The 15,070-nt window shown below is 39.3% G+C and overlaps 1 protein-coding gene across 1 annotated transcript; it reads left to right on the top strand.

The window, feature by feature from the left end:
• Positions 1–354: 354 nt before the first annotated feature.
• Positions 355–5,347, top strand: LOC306909475 (uncharacterized protein). Its single transcript, XM_079483205.1, has 7 exons — positions 355–419; positions 498–598; positions 3,584–3,682; positions 3,763–3,860; positions 3,944–4,111; positions 4,354–4,580; positions 4,665–5,347. The coding sequence occupies exons 2-7, from the start codon at positions 541–543 to the stop codon at positions 4,783–4,785; spliced, it is 771 nt and encodes a 256-aa protein (XP_079339331.1). The 5' UTR covers positions 355–419; positions 498–540; the 3' UTR covers positions 4,786–5,347.
• The last annotated feature ends 9,723 nt before the right edge of the window (positions 5,348–15,070 follow it).

A 15,070-nucleotide genomic window follows, 5' to 3' on the forward strand; every position in this document is an offset into this window, starting at 1 on the left:
TAGCACTGTTCCCCTCTCTCTCTTCTATCATAACATATACAATAAATATACATGCATATAACTTAATACAACAGATTTAACTCTAACAGTAAATGTATTTTAGCATAAAACAGTAATAGTCATTACAAGAGGCCAGGGTTATACAGAAACTATATTTAAGCACAGAAAAAAAACATTCAAATTTACCACTCAATACATTTTATCAGCGTCAATACACGTTGAGCGCAGTTTAGCATTGACGAGTCATCCACATGACTTCCAACTCAGCACTGCTGTGAGCAAATCAAAAGTCAGCTCGTCACAGTAATGCGCCAATCAGAATCCAGTATTCTCAAGCCCCGCCGCGCGGCAAGTGTTGTGGGAGGAGTCGTGCTGAATGAATAAAGCGCGCGCACACTGAGGAAACTTCTTTATCTCTTGTAAGAGTTCACGGCTTCATTTCATTCATGTTTCATTTGTTTTTATCTCTGTAAAAAGACTATTTCCCATCTGTTTAGATTATTTTAGCTTAAGTTTGTAAAGAGAAGATCGTGTTTTGAAATGACTGATCAGAGATCTGTGTTAATGGAGATCACAGAGCCACAGGTCAAACTCACAGGTGAATATAGACTTGATATCTTTATACATATAATGTAACATACACGTGTCATCATGTTTAAAGTGAGGATCAGAGAGATGATGTTTAAAGGGACAGTTCACCCAAACATAAAAACTCTGTCATCGTTTTCTCACCCTCAGGTTTTTTCACACCAGTATAAGTGTCTGTGTTCGGCCGAATAGATCTCATCCTTCATTACAGTTTTTTTCCATTGCTAAACGACAGCGAGCACAACTAGAGTCACATGTGCAAAACTCTAACTCCAGTCTGCACAGCAGCAGTTCATGTGGACCAAACTCTAGTTCAGTTTTCATTGCTTGAACACAGTTTTCAAAACTCTACACACTTATCCCACAACCTGCACAACACTGTGGATTTACAGCACTTTGTTCACATGCTAACACACTGCTGTCAAAACCAGTGGCGGCTGGTGAAAAATATTCTCGGTGGGGCTGTGCCATTCTTTTTTGTTTCCGTAACCATCGCAATAAAATTTAACACAAACTGCAGGACAGCAGTGCTCAGTGAAATAGTCAGTAATTATTTAATGCCAATATTAAAAAGTTGAGGCATTCGTACACAAAAACATAAACATCATGATGCACAAACACAAGCCTTTTATTTGCATTTAAACTGAACTTGTAAACAATTGACTATTTCTACATATAAGTAACATCTTTTGGAAAGGCTGTTGGTGCCATTGGTAGTAAATAGGCAACACAATATGCATGCTGTCAGAACAGAGTGGAAAGTGGACAATAACATTAAATTATTATAAAGTTTATAGGAATTCTTACACTGTATAAAGGATGTATAATATAGAAATGGATATCAAGTGGCTGAACTCAAACCTTTGGAAGAATAGCATTAAGTATTTTATGATCAAACTAAATGTAACTAATTGTTAATGTGCTCCAGAACTGCAACAATTAATTGATACAAAACATATATAGAGTAATATTAGCAAACACACTATTAACATTTTTTAGAGTACCATATATAACTGAATGATTTTTATGCTAAGGTCAACTATATACAAAGAAACGTGTGTGTGTGTGTGTGTGTGTGTGAAGCTACGGGAGAAGCCGCGCATATACTGCTTCCCTTTTTCGCTAGCCTGCTGTTTGATTGAGAGGTCAGGTTGATCTGGGCCCAGCTCTTTCACCCGAACTTTCTCCGACAAAGTTCTCCTCTCAAACGGATCTTGGAGGAGAGATTTCACCGAGTTAGGGTTGGGTCTTGGAGGAGTAACGTCCGCGATCGCCATTGTCGTTTAGTAAAAATGGCGCCCCTAGAGCCCAGTCCTTATTTTATCAGGGCTTGGGGCGATAAAATGATCGCCCTTCTTGGATTCTATTTAAGAACGCTGATTGGCTAAATTTTATGTCATACATTCATATCTTAAATTAGCAATTGGCTTAACTGCTACATAGACCCGCCTCCTTGGGGCGCTTTCTCTATCGCCCCAGAGCTGATGAAGCGGTCAGACAGGCAGAGGAAAGGTTGCAAATATGATTTTGTATCATATTTTACATGTATTACTGGGTGCATTCCATATTTAAAACACACAAATATTGACATACTGATGTTTTTCTCATTATTATTACTATTTTTGTTTTAATTGTTTTAATTTTTTTTTTTTGTGGCTTAAGGGGGGCGGCGCCCTAGCGCCCTCTATTGGCCGGCCGCCACTGGTCAAAACTGTGAACCACACATTCAAAACAGAATAGATTTCAGCCTTGTGCCTTTGAAACACTTTGAGTTTTTAGTGAACACACACACACATATACATATATATATATAAATATAAGGTAGAGCTCAGAAAGACTAATTTTGGAAATGGAACAATGAAGACGGGTTCGTGGAGGGAGAAGGGTGGCAGGGAGAAGGCAGATGCGTGGAGGAAGACACAGAAGACACAGAGCTGTTATTTCAGATGAAGCTTCACTTATAGACCCTGTGGTGGATCATGGTCTCTCATTGAGAGAGGAAGGGTTAAGGGTCAATCTGCAAAGATCCACAGTGGCATCTGTAATGTGAATGTTCCATCATACAAACAGCTGAGAGTCACATCCTTACAGTAAATGAAAACATTACAGGAATTTATTTTCTATTGCAATTATAGAATATTTACACAGATATATTACAGTAAGTTTGACTGTAAAATATATTTTTACAACAGGACCCAAAGGCCGACCCCAACAGGAGGAAGAGGAGAAATATGACTTTGTATGAAGTCACTGAAATTGTTGAAACTGTAAAGATGAAAAGTTTGTATTTTGTGTATTGGTGTTTTTCCTCTCAGTGTGTTGTGAGTGACAGTGTGTGTTATCTCAGTGAGGGTTGTGTATTGTGTTTGGCTGCACTGAGCCGTGTGTTAAGAGTTGTGTTGCTTTGAATGAGTTGTGCAGGTGATGTGAAGAGTTTAGCTCAGGTGACTGTTGGTAGTGCAGACTGTAGATAGAGTTTTGCACATCGTTTAGCAATCGTAAAAAACTGTAACTGCCATAGTAGGGATAATATATACTATATGAGTTACTGACATTCTTCCTATTATATATATATATATATATATCTATATAGTTCAGCCGAACACAGACACGTATACTGGTGTGAAAAAACGATGACAGAGTTTTTATGTTTGGGTGAACTGTCCCTTTAATGATATCTGTGATATGATATCCACACTAACCAAAGGAAAAATGATGTCATATTATGAATAATTGTGTGCGCGCGCACGAATGTGTGACACAGCAGACATCACAAACACATGTGATGAAGATGATGATGATGTAATAGAGTGGAGAGGTTTACTCTCATATGATTAGAATGATAATCTGAAGGTCACAGGTTTGATTTTCAGTGCTGTCAGGAAGTGACTGAAGTGTCCTCGAGCAAAGACTTCCAGTTGCTCCCAGCTTGCTGAAGTCATCACCTCTGCTCTGTGTGTGTGTGTGTTCACGTCTGGATCACTGTTGTCTGCAGGACGTCTGAGGAGATCCTACATCGATATTTTGTGTTCCCGTCCAGCTCCTGGTACGAGACGCAGAAAACACGTGCGTCCTGCTGAACCCGGGCGAGCGTGTGAGTACTGAATCATGTTCTTCTGTCTCACTTTATCTGGTGACATCAGCAGTGATGGTTTGTCTTGTGTTCATGGGAAGTGGACAGAGGTTCTCGAAGGCTCCTGCACTTCAGGAAAGACGCGTGTCAGACGTCAGTCTCCAGCGGGCTGCTCGACAGCCTGACGCTCGCTGAGCAGGTGACACACATGCGTACTGCAGATCCTGTGTACTGTAATGTGTGGTGATGTCATTCAAGTGTTACACTGTCATATGATTTCAGTCTGTTCAGATGACGTCCAGCTCTCTCACGACTGACCTGAAGATCTTACTGGAAGATCTGCATCAAAAGAAGACCAGCGTGTACAGATCCATTCCTTATTCTCGTCTCAGCTCCAATCGTGATCCTCACTGTTATAGGAAAGCTCGACCGCACTTGATGGCTTTTAAGGTGAGAAACATCCGCATTTTAACCGCACTCTTATATATATAAAATCATCTCGCAATTCAATCCGTGATACCAGAATCACCACACAGTAGAGACACAATTCTTTGAACTAAAGGTAAAGAATGAGTCTGAAATTCTACTCCTTTTTTTCCAGTTCAACCAATAGGATTGATCAGAAATCATCATCCGTGTACATGTCATCATCACTTCATGAGATGTTGTTGTTGTGTGTTATGTGTGTTCAGCGCTCCTGTCAGGATGGAGGCAGGTTGCTGGTGCAGAGGGCAGAGTGGCAGAAGGTTCTGGAGTTTGTTCTGGCGGCGTGCCGTTATGTCAGCGAGCTTCCTTGGTGGGAGACGTGCAGCCACAACGCACTTCGAGAGCAATGTTACTGCACGCTTGCAGAGTTCTGTGACGCTGCGCTTCAGAGACATCGACCCGCGGCCCGCCAAGCCCGACAACTCCTGCACAGGTGAATGAACTCACACAGCACCGGTCTAAGGTCAGAAGAGCACAACCTCTCACTGACTCATTTCACTTCTCTCTCCCCGTGAAGGTTTAAAACAGCCCTCGGGTGGACGCGAGCGGCCCGGCTGTGTATTTGTGAGCTGGAGGAGACTCTGCGAGAATATCAGACGGGGGTCCAAAAGCCAAATCAAGCCATGAGAACTGTTTAGACCCAATGGGTCAAGAGAAAGTCTGTCTGTCTGATGATGAACTGACAAAATGTTCAGGTGTTCAGGTGCACAGCTGTCAGGTCAGTTTAACATCCAGAGACAAACAAACTGTATGTTCATTTAGAATAACCAGCATTCCTTCTGGTGAGGTTATGTTTGAGACGTGACACAGATTGTTTCATGACGCCCGGAGGAAGCAAGTTTTCATGTGACAATAGAATCGGGAAAGAAACCATCTTAAGCAAATATTTGCAGAAAAATGAAAATGCTGGATGACATGACAGAGATTAAAGTGATGAAATGATTCAGTCTGATATTGTCAAAACAAATGACAGGTTTACTAGAATCTCTGTACTCAGTCTGTTAGACTAAACTGTAAATATGTTTGTACTGTGTAGAAGTGTGTTCATTTGTTTTGTCTGTGTGTTTTCATTGTTTCTTTTGTTTGTTTCTTCTAAAATACAATCCATTCTCTCTTTTTCAAAGCAATGCCAGAGTACTCCCTGTGTGTGTAGCTCATGTGTGAGGTTTTATCCTTGAACACCGAATATAACTGAAGAGTAAAAACAGTTTTAATGGCTTCGAGTAGATAGTTACGCACACACAGTATATGCAGCACATCACAGTGTCACTGTATGATGTCATTATGTTGAGACAGGTGAAGAGGTTCATCACGTGATGCGGTTCTCAGATCTGTCACAAGGTGGCGTTCATGTCTCTCGTGCAGCTGATCTCGGGTCAGTTCGTCCTCTCAGGTTCGTGGAAATGTTTTTTACATTTGACTCATTTCGTCCATTCTGACCATCTGTGATGTTTCATGACAATTGAAAAGGCTTCAGATTTTCATCCCATGCACAGCGAACTCAAAACTTCAGGAGTTGCAAAGCATTTCAAATTTAGAGGAATACCAGCGAACTAAAAAAATAAAAATACATCCGTTTTACAGACGACAATTCATTTGAATGTGAGGGGTGTGTACATGTAAGATGTGAGTTTATCATCATGTTATTGTGTGTTTCGATGACGCAGATGTTTGGAGCAGAAACACACTCGATGACAAACACTGGTCTGTAACAGATGAACAGTTGTGTAGTTTATGTAGAGTGATCCCTATTGACCATATGACTAAATATTATTATAATATAATGTTATTTACATTTTCTCTTGTTTGGTGGGTGTGTCAAGAGTGTCACAGTCATGTACAAATGTGTCCGCTGCAGCTTTGTATTCACAACAATTGCGAGGGCAGTGACTGTAACATCAAGTGTTTATTTTGCAGTATTTATAACGATTTCATCAGGCTCTGAAAATTCTTCAAAAAGAACACAGTGATTCAAAACAAATGTTCTGATGTTTCAAATTTCTCGAAACAAAAAGAGCAGTTTGTATCAATATCATTTTTTAGTCTTTTGAGAGAACAATTGTCTGGATAAAATCAATTTCGAAGATAACCTCTTTCAGTTGTTTGTTATTCAGTGTTTGTGTGATAAAGTCCAAACCTTTTTCCAGGGGATATCATTTACAATTTCCAGTAAGAATGGCAAAGAAACCAAGTCTTGCTGAAAAAAACCTCTGATTCTCTCATTTTTGGTTTTATTAGAAGAGAAGCATTGTTCTAGGTCCAAAGAGTGACAAGATTATGACGTAAAAGAAAAACCTTTGAAAAACAAAAGAACTGCTTTGGGAATTGCATCAGGCACAAATGCAAACTCTTTAGGGGTTACAGGAATTCGAACCATTAAGAATATTGAACCATTGTGATTAAAAAGTTGAGATACGAAAATAATATTGTTTTTAAACCAGCTATTAAAGAAAAGAAAATTTTGTATGTTTATAAAGTATGTCCTTTTTATTCCAAATTGAATATGAATCAGGGGCGAAATTGTGTTTCTAGGTCAGGGACCAGACACAATGATTGGCCTTCTCAGCTGCCATAGTTCAACTCTCGTGTCATCAGTTTAAAAAACGTTTTGCAACGCTTATCACAGCCCTGGAGATAAGAGACCTCAGCATGTGACGAGTGACCAATCAGAATCAAGTATTTCAGAGAGCCATGAGATAACGGGCATGTTCGACAGAACAGACAGGTGGATGACATCACCATCAAGCGTGTGTAATGTGATGTCATCCGCCTGTCATTTCCTGCAGCGCCGCATGAAGCCGAACACACATAATGACCAGTGAAACTAAAAGGAAGGTTCATTAATGATGTTCGACTAATATCAAAATAAACTCTTTAATTATATTGAATGAAAATCTTTCAATCAATCCTAACCCAGAGGCACCTGAAGTTTAGTCTGTCTAGTACCTGCTTAGAAACCAGTCTGAAACCCTTAGCAACCAGCTAACATTGCCCTAGCAGCTGCATGTGTGTCCATCCAAGAGTTTGATCATTTTTGTGTTTTAACGATGTGAGGTGAATGTCTGCTGTGTAACTCATCACTTTCTGTTTGTTTGAGTTCAGAGTTCAAAAGTCCGAGAGCTGATGAAATTTCAACATTTGCAGGTGCAACCGGCCGACTTGCATCCAGAGGAAACAGGTGTGTGTGTGTGTGTGTGTGTGTCTTTGACCACCTGGAGGGCAAACACATCTCAGTGGTGACAGGTCTGTCCGAGTGGAAAACACAAACAAAGCGTAACCTTGTAAAGCAGAAAAGGATTTCAAACTTGTAATTAATAAGTTCACGCATCTTTAATTTTCTCTTTATTCATGAGCATCTGGAGTCCTGTGACCCTCAGAGCAAATCAACTTATTGAATATTAAAGAGCTGAAATGGATTCATTTGTGCCAGTGTTGAGGAAACAGAAAGTGAAATGCTGACCGGTTTCCACTTCACTTTCTTCATCTAATAGATGAGCAGAAAGTCTCACTGTGTGTTTGATATTACGCTGAATTCACGAAAGAGTTCACCTAAGCTGATAATAAAGTGGGAATGCTGGTAAGCGTATTTGGTGTGCTGTCCGGAGCACCCGCCCCTTGACCGGGGAGAGGGCCCCAGGTCCGTAGTGGGCCCAAACCCGGGGCTGGTGCTGAGGTGGAAAAAGGATTAAAAGGTGAGTTGGAGGAGGGATGTCAGGAGATAATCGAGAGAATGAAGGTAAGACGACTGCTTTGGAATTAATAGTGCTGCTTAGGTGATTCTTGAAAGCCAGCCGGATTAATTAACTGCATGTGCTCCTCCCGAACTTTGTAAATAAAACATAAACTAAGACACGGCCCAACAAACCTTCAGAGTTTGTAGTCCGTCATAAATGATGGTGGGGATACACATATAGCAAGAGAGATCGTTTTATGAGAGAATAAAGCAACAGAAGTCTGGAAGAGTACTGAGAAACTTTGCAGAGCGGATGTGTGTTCGTATGAGTTGAGTTCTGTCTGAAGATTTCGCTGTTTGCCCTTCAGTTAACCTGTGACCCCTCGACTCTTATTAACTAAACATGTGTGTGTTTGAGCGTGTGTGCGCATGTAGTTCACATGTTAATACGATGTTGAAGAGATTACAGTGCCCTTAATGGAGGTTTTATTAGCACATTGTTCTGTGGAGAAGGGATGCTGAGGGATATGTCATGTCTTCTCTCCCTCAGGTCTTAGTAGCATGTGTATATCCATATGTCGCAGAAATATTTTATTCATCAAGATAATTATCAATTCATCACATATGATAATGTGTAAGTAATGGAGACTGAGAGCACATTAACATCACTACACTTCATTATTTATTAGTATTTATATTCTTCTGCAGAATGTTCATCTAAATCAGAAAACGGCTGATGTCACCCAGTAACACGTGATGTGATCTCAGTTTGTGTCTCACAATCTCAGCGTGATGTCTTGATTCACATCACAGGCAGAAATGCAGCGTCTCAAACTCAAAGAAACTTTATGAACCGCCACTGTCGCAATCACTGAAGGGCGCGCACACACACACACACAAACACATTCTTTTCATCACGTTTTCTAATGTCTCGCTTAAGAAATATTCAAACCACTTTTATTGTCAAATATCTTACGTGTATGGCAATGACAGTAATGAAAGTCATTTTCTTCAGATTTGATTCATTTCATCTGAATCTAGTAAAATGTAAATCATTCACTCATATTTACCTAATCTTTAGACCAAGTCTGCAAAACCCTAACACATGACATGCTTTAAACTCAGTTTGCTTTTGTAAAACAAACTTTTTGCAAAACTCTAAACACAGGTCTTTACACCAGACACAACATTTAAAACTAATAGCACATGTGTTACATTGGGTACAAATACTGACATTAAACATTCTACACTCATTAACTCGCTTACACACACACACACACGCGTACTGTTCATAAATATACAGTACATATTCTTGATTTCTATTTGTTAATGTCAACGTATTTCATAGAAAATGAACAATGACACAATCAGTTTCTGTAAGTGTTTGTGTGATCACTATAGAAGGTTGAGACAGAAACAAATCATCTCTGCTGTATAGCTGCATTTCTCCAGACACCAAATATGTTCATGTGGTGATTTCTTCTATTTCTACTGCTATGGCATTTCTGCGCCGTCTTGAAGATGTTAGCGTGTCTCTCATAGCATCACATACATGAACCATGCACAATCTAATGTGTTGTGTCTTATTAACTCACTGTCATTTTATTTTATTTGATCGCTTTTACAATTTGGATTGCATCAAAGCAAACCAAAACCAAGAAAAACTAAAGAAATTAAAAACAAAAGTTGAACACATATAAAAAACTATAAAAATTCAGACACACCTTAAATGTAACATGTAAATCGTCATGCATTGCAACGCATTTCTTCTCCCTCTTTAAGTTTCATCCATTTTCTCTGCTGCTAAAGAAACTCTTAAGTCTTGTATCTTTGTATCAGAAGCTCTTGTGTTATTGCTCTTTTATCACTTATTGCTCACTTTAGTCACTTTGGATAAACACGTCATTTACACATTAAATGTAAATGAATCCTCACAACTCCTAACAATTTTGGACCTTAAGAACTCTTTTAAGAGCTAAGATGTTTATTTATTACTTTTTTCTTTACTAGGATCGTTTCTGTCATTTAAGGGGAAACGCCACATTTCTAAGAATTTTCTTTCAAGTTTGTCACTAGAAGCAACTCTTTCCTCTAAGATTTTTCATGAATATGGGCCCTGAGCTTTAGAATGATTCTGAAACACTATTATACTCTTTATGAAATGATAATCATTAGGAAAGATTGCAGTAAGGGGAGTTTTCAGACTGTAAAAGTCAAAGCTCTCTGAATATAAACATCTCTCAACAGGTTTAAAGTGTGTGTCGGCTTTTTTAATTTGTTGTCACACCTCCAGCACATCCTTTTCTTCAGCGTATCAGTCGCTCTGTCACGTGAGTGTGTGCGTGTGTGTGTATGTATCTAAACACCTGAGAAATCATGTTCACATCATGTGATGAATATACTGAGGTGTTATTTCTGTCCACTGGTTTAAAGTCTTATTTACATTTACATTTATTCATTTGGCAGATGCTTTTATCCAAAGCGACTTACAAGTAGTTTTCTACAGTGTCAGATTACTGCAGAGCAATCAGGGGTAAGGTGCCTTGCTCAAGGCCTGCTGGCACTGAGAATAGAACCGGCAACCTTCTGACCACAAGCCCAACGCTATAACCATTAGGCCACAGCTGACCCCTTATAGTTCTCAATGAAGCAGTTTCCCTGCAGACTGAAATCATTATAAAAAACGATGAAGGAACAGAAAGTTTAAGGAATAAGAATAAGCATTCAAGCTGTAGATTAGTGGCAGTCAGTGACTTGTGTTTGTTTGCTTGAATTCTCCTGTTGTTTGCTCGGATACTAAAGGAAGCCCCTGGAGATCCGGCTGACACGCGGCCCCTCCGCCAAACACATCCATCTGTTGCCCGCCCGCCCGCCCGCTCTCTCGCTCTCAAAGCTGCTCGACTGCACAGATTTTAGAGAGAGAGATTCTGATCAAGATGTTTGTCTTTTTGATGCAGTTTCTTCAAGGATTCGTCCTTTCAAACCTGTTGAGCTCTCTATGAAGATCAAGCAGATCTTTTCTTTCACACAGCTCTCGTTAAACACTCTTCTGAAGTCTCGACAGACTCCAATTCCTGACAGTTTGGGTTTTGGTGAAGAAGATTATCAGAAGGAAAACAAACCGTCACAAACAAATGACTTATAGACATATAGACTTTCATGATGGTTTTGTTCTGACAAAGAGTCAAAGTCAACCGTTATTTAACTCTGCATTAAAATAGCATTCCTTGTTTCCATCTCTCTATATCTCATCACTTTGCTCTTCTTGCTGTCAGATACAAATAAAGTCACAAGTGATGTTTTTAGGCCTCAGAGACAGGCAGGTGCACAGATAGGGCTCAACCTCTGCAGAGCACATGCCCTTCAGTATAACCTTGTGGCTCCAGCCCCTCTATCTTTACTGAACGGTTCATCATCACAGCCGCTGTTCGTCTTGTAAGGGTAATGTTGACATTAAAGAAAGATCTTGTTGTTTGTTCACGTACAGCGTTTTCTTACACAAGAAAAATATGTCTAAAATGTTAATTTGTATGTATTTCAGGTCTGAGACATCAAATACTGGAGAGATGGTTAGCATTTAGCTTGTCACCTTGGTTAAATATATCAAAGAAATTTACTTTTAACGCTTCATTTATTTGTCAATCGTATTGTATGGTTGCATGTTCACGCAGTAAAAATTTGGGTTTGGAAGCAGCTTTTTTATATGTACAATTTCACTATGTGTGTTTTTTCCCTGATGGCATCACCTTTTCAGAATAACGCTTTAAAATTATTTAACGCAATTTTCCGTCAGTCTTGTTCTAGCATTACATTGTACTATCACGCTCTTATTCCTGTAAAAGCCTTTAAAGAATGTACGTGTGATTTTTAACGGTTGCTTAGAAGCGTACAGCTAGCTGCGCGATGGAACGTTATGGAAAGCCAAAAGGGTCAAAACTGGGCGAATTTTAACACGTCAACAACACGTTAAGTACATGTACTTTACGTGTTGCAGCGCCGGCGCTGTGGTGAGTGGCTTGTGTGAGTGGCTCTGTCATGAAACTGCTCCGAGACAGGCAGGTCAGATCCAAATGCAGCTTTATTTCAAAGAGAATGGTCAAACAGGCAGAGGGTCAAAAGCAGTGGCGGCTGGTGAAAAATATTCTCGGTGGGGCTGTGCCATTCTTTTTTGTTTCCGTAACCATCGCAATAAAATTTAACACAAACTGCAGGACAGCAGTGCTCAGTGAAATAGTCAGTAATTATTTAATGCCAATATTAAAAAGTTGAGGCATTCGTACACAAAAACATAAACATCATGATGCACAAACACAAGCCTTTTATTTGCATTTAAACTGAACTTGTAAACAATTGACTATTTCTACATATAAGTAACATCTTTTGGAAAGGCTGTTGGTGCCATTGGTAGTAAATAGGCAACACAATATGCATGCTGTCAGAACAGAGTGGAAAGTGGACAATAACATTAAATTATTATAAAGTTTATAGGAATTCTTACACTGTATAAAGGATGTATAATATAGAAATGGATATCAAGTGGCTGAACTCAAACCTTTGGAAGAATAGCATTAAGTATTTTATGATCAAACTAAATGTAACTAATTGTTAATGTGCTCCAGAACTGCAACAATTAATTGATACAAAACATATATAGAGTAATATTAGCAAACACACTATTAACATTTTTTAGAGTACCATATATAACTGAATGATTTTTATGCTAAGGTCAACTATATACAAAGAAACGTGTGTGTGTGTGTGTGTGTGTGTGAAGCTACGGGAGAAGCCGCGCATATACTGCTTCCCTTTTTCGCTAGCCTGCTGTTTGATTGAGAGGTCAGGTTGATCTGGGCCCAGCTCTTTCACCCGAACTTTCTCCGACAAAGTTCTCCTCTCAAACGGATCTTGGAGGAGAGATTTCACCGAGTTAGGGTTGGGTCTTGGAGGAGTAACGTCCGCGATCGCCATTGTCGTTTAGTAAAAATGGCGCCCCTAGAGCCCAGTCCTTATTTTATCAGGGCTTGGGGCGATAAAATGATCGCCCTTCTTGGATTCTATTTAAGAACGCTGATTGGCTAAATTTTATGTCATACATTCATATCTTAAATTAGCAATTGGCTTAACTGCTACATAGACCCGCCTCCTTGGGGCGCTTTCTCTATCGCCCCAGAGCTGATGAAGCGGTCAGACAGGCAGAGGAAAGGTTGCAAATATGATTTTGTATCATATTTTACATGTATTACTGGGTGCATTCCATATTTAAAACACACAAATATTGACATACTGATGTTTTTCTCATTATTATTACTATTTTTGTTTTAATTGTTTTAATTTTTTTTTTTGTGGCTTAAGGGGGGCGGCGCCCTAGCGCCCTCTATTGGCCGGCCGCCACTGGTCAAAAGGCAGGCGGCAAGGAGTCAAAGGAACAGGAGTAGACACAGGTAAACAGATGATATAAACGCTCAGAAATGCAAGACAGGCTGAACAAGACTTCGCAAAGATTGAGAGTCCAAACACAGTGTATATATAGGGGAGTGGTAATGGGAATCATCTGGTGGTGATTGTCTGTAATATGAGACACCTGGTGGCGGTTAGCCTGGGATTCTGGGAAATGTAGTCCTGAGTGAATGATAAGTTTTATGTGGAGTGCCCTCTGGTGGTTTTCAAGGGCACTCCAGCTGGTGACCGTTACAGGCTCATTATTGTTGTGACATCCTGAATTTTAGTCTTCTGATTTAACTGGTCCAAACACAGACATTTGTGTGATGATGTCCAACTCGTTTTAGGAAGAAAAAAAGTCTTACGTTTTCAGAAATATCTATTCGAAAAAACTTGGTCTGATGGGGAAATTCTTTTTAACTGATTCAGTGTTTCATTTTTGTCGTCGTAATTTGTTAATTATTTAAGTATAAAAATATATAGCTATTTATTGTATGCCTATTTATGTTTTTTATTTAGCCTATATTATATTTATATCTGTTCCCGCTAACGATGTAGCCTAGCCTATCTTAGCTCTTATAATCGCTCTCTACATGCAGGTTATGAACGTTAGCTGCAACTTCTCTCGCGTTTCCCAAAAATGTAGCTACTGAACTCGTAGAGCGCGAGAATAGGTGCTACTTGAGTCGCTTTCCATTCGCAAAGTGCTTAACAAGGCTATACTAACCTTATATGGAATCGTATTCTGAACGTTTAACCTAACAATTGTCATCTGTTGTGTATTATATGTATTAAAAAATATATATATAATGACATTCTATATAGATAGATCATTGGAGCTAACTGACTCTTGCCGTATCCAGTCGGCAAAACAGCAAATTTCAGCGCTGTCTTCTGTTCCTCTTTTAGATAAAAGCCCAAGTCTAAAGTCTAAATCAAGTCTAAATCGTTCATTGTCATTCAATATAGATCTTTTAGATTTAGGTCTGGATTTCCATGCTACTATGATGCCAATGCGTAAAAAATATATTTATCAAACGACAGTGTCCCCCCGCCGATGATCCAATGCCCCTCCAGTAGATCTGCTCTGATGCCGACTCTGACGTGTTGTTTACGTGTACTCAATTCAATTCAATTCAATTGTATTTATATAGCGTGTTTCACAATTTGCATTGTTCCAAAGCTGCTTTACAGGGGGAAATAAGAAAAACACAAAAAAGGTAAAACACAGTACATGAATAGTTTAACTTCTTATATAAGCACCTAGTAAATAATATCTAATGTCAGCATCTCCCGGTGGTTTATTTATCATATTTTGCTTTAAGTGAATGTTTGGCTGTAAAGATGTGTCTTTAATCTAGATTTAAATTGGGCGAGTGTGTCTGATCCTGGAATAATATCATGAAGGCTGTTCCAAAGTTTGGTGGATTTAGTTATTCTAGGTGTTAAAAGTCCTGTGTTTTGAGATCTTAGAGAGCGTGATGGGTTGTAGTGTGATAGAAGCTCTGTTAGGTAGGTAGGGGCTAAACCCTTTAAGGCTTTATAAGTGATTAAAAGAACTTTAAAGTAAATACGATACTTAATGTGTTGCCAGTGAAGGGTTGATAACATTGGGGTTATGTGCAGTGGCGGCTCCAGACTTTTTGATTGGGGGGCAATGGGGGGCTCTTGGTCATTTCAAGGGGGATCTCATGAAAACCAACAAAAAATACAGTGGACACGGCTAATAACTGTATATTAATGCTACTAAACAAATAAAACAACACAGCATATCAACTACATTTAATCAATTAATCAATTGTAGTTTGCAA

This window comes from Barbatula barbatula (genome assembly GCF_947034865.1).
Source record: "Barbatula barbatula genome assembly, chromosome: 20".
Classification (NCBI taxonomy): domain Eukaryota; kingdom Metazoa; phylum Chordata; class Actinopteri; order Cypriniformes; family Nemacheilidae; genus Barbatula; species Barbatula barbatula.

What these genes read in the sequence shown, in the direction of transcription:
- LOC306909475 (XM_079483205.1), top strand. Translation starts at nt 541, where the DNA reads ATGACTGATCAGAGATCTGTGTTAATGGAGATCACAGAGCCACAGGTC. An exon ending in GCCACAGGTCAAACTCACAG is followed by an intron (nt 599 to 3,583) that starts GTGAATATAGAC and finishes TGTTGTCTGCAG; the next exon opens with GACGTCTGAGGAGATCCTAC. An exon ending in CGCACTTGATGGCTTTTAAG is followed by an intron (nt 4,112 to 4,353) that starts GTGAGAAACATC and finishes ATGTGTGTTCAG; the next exon opens with CGCTCCTGTCAGGATGGAGG.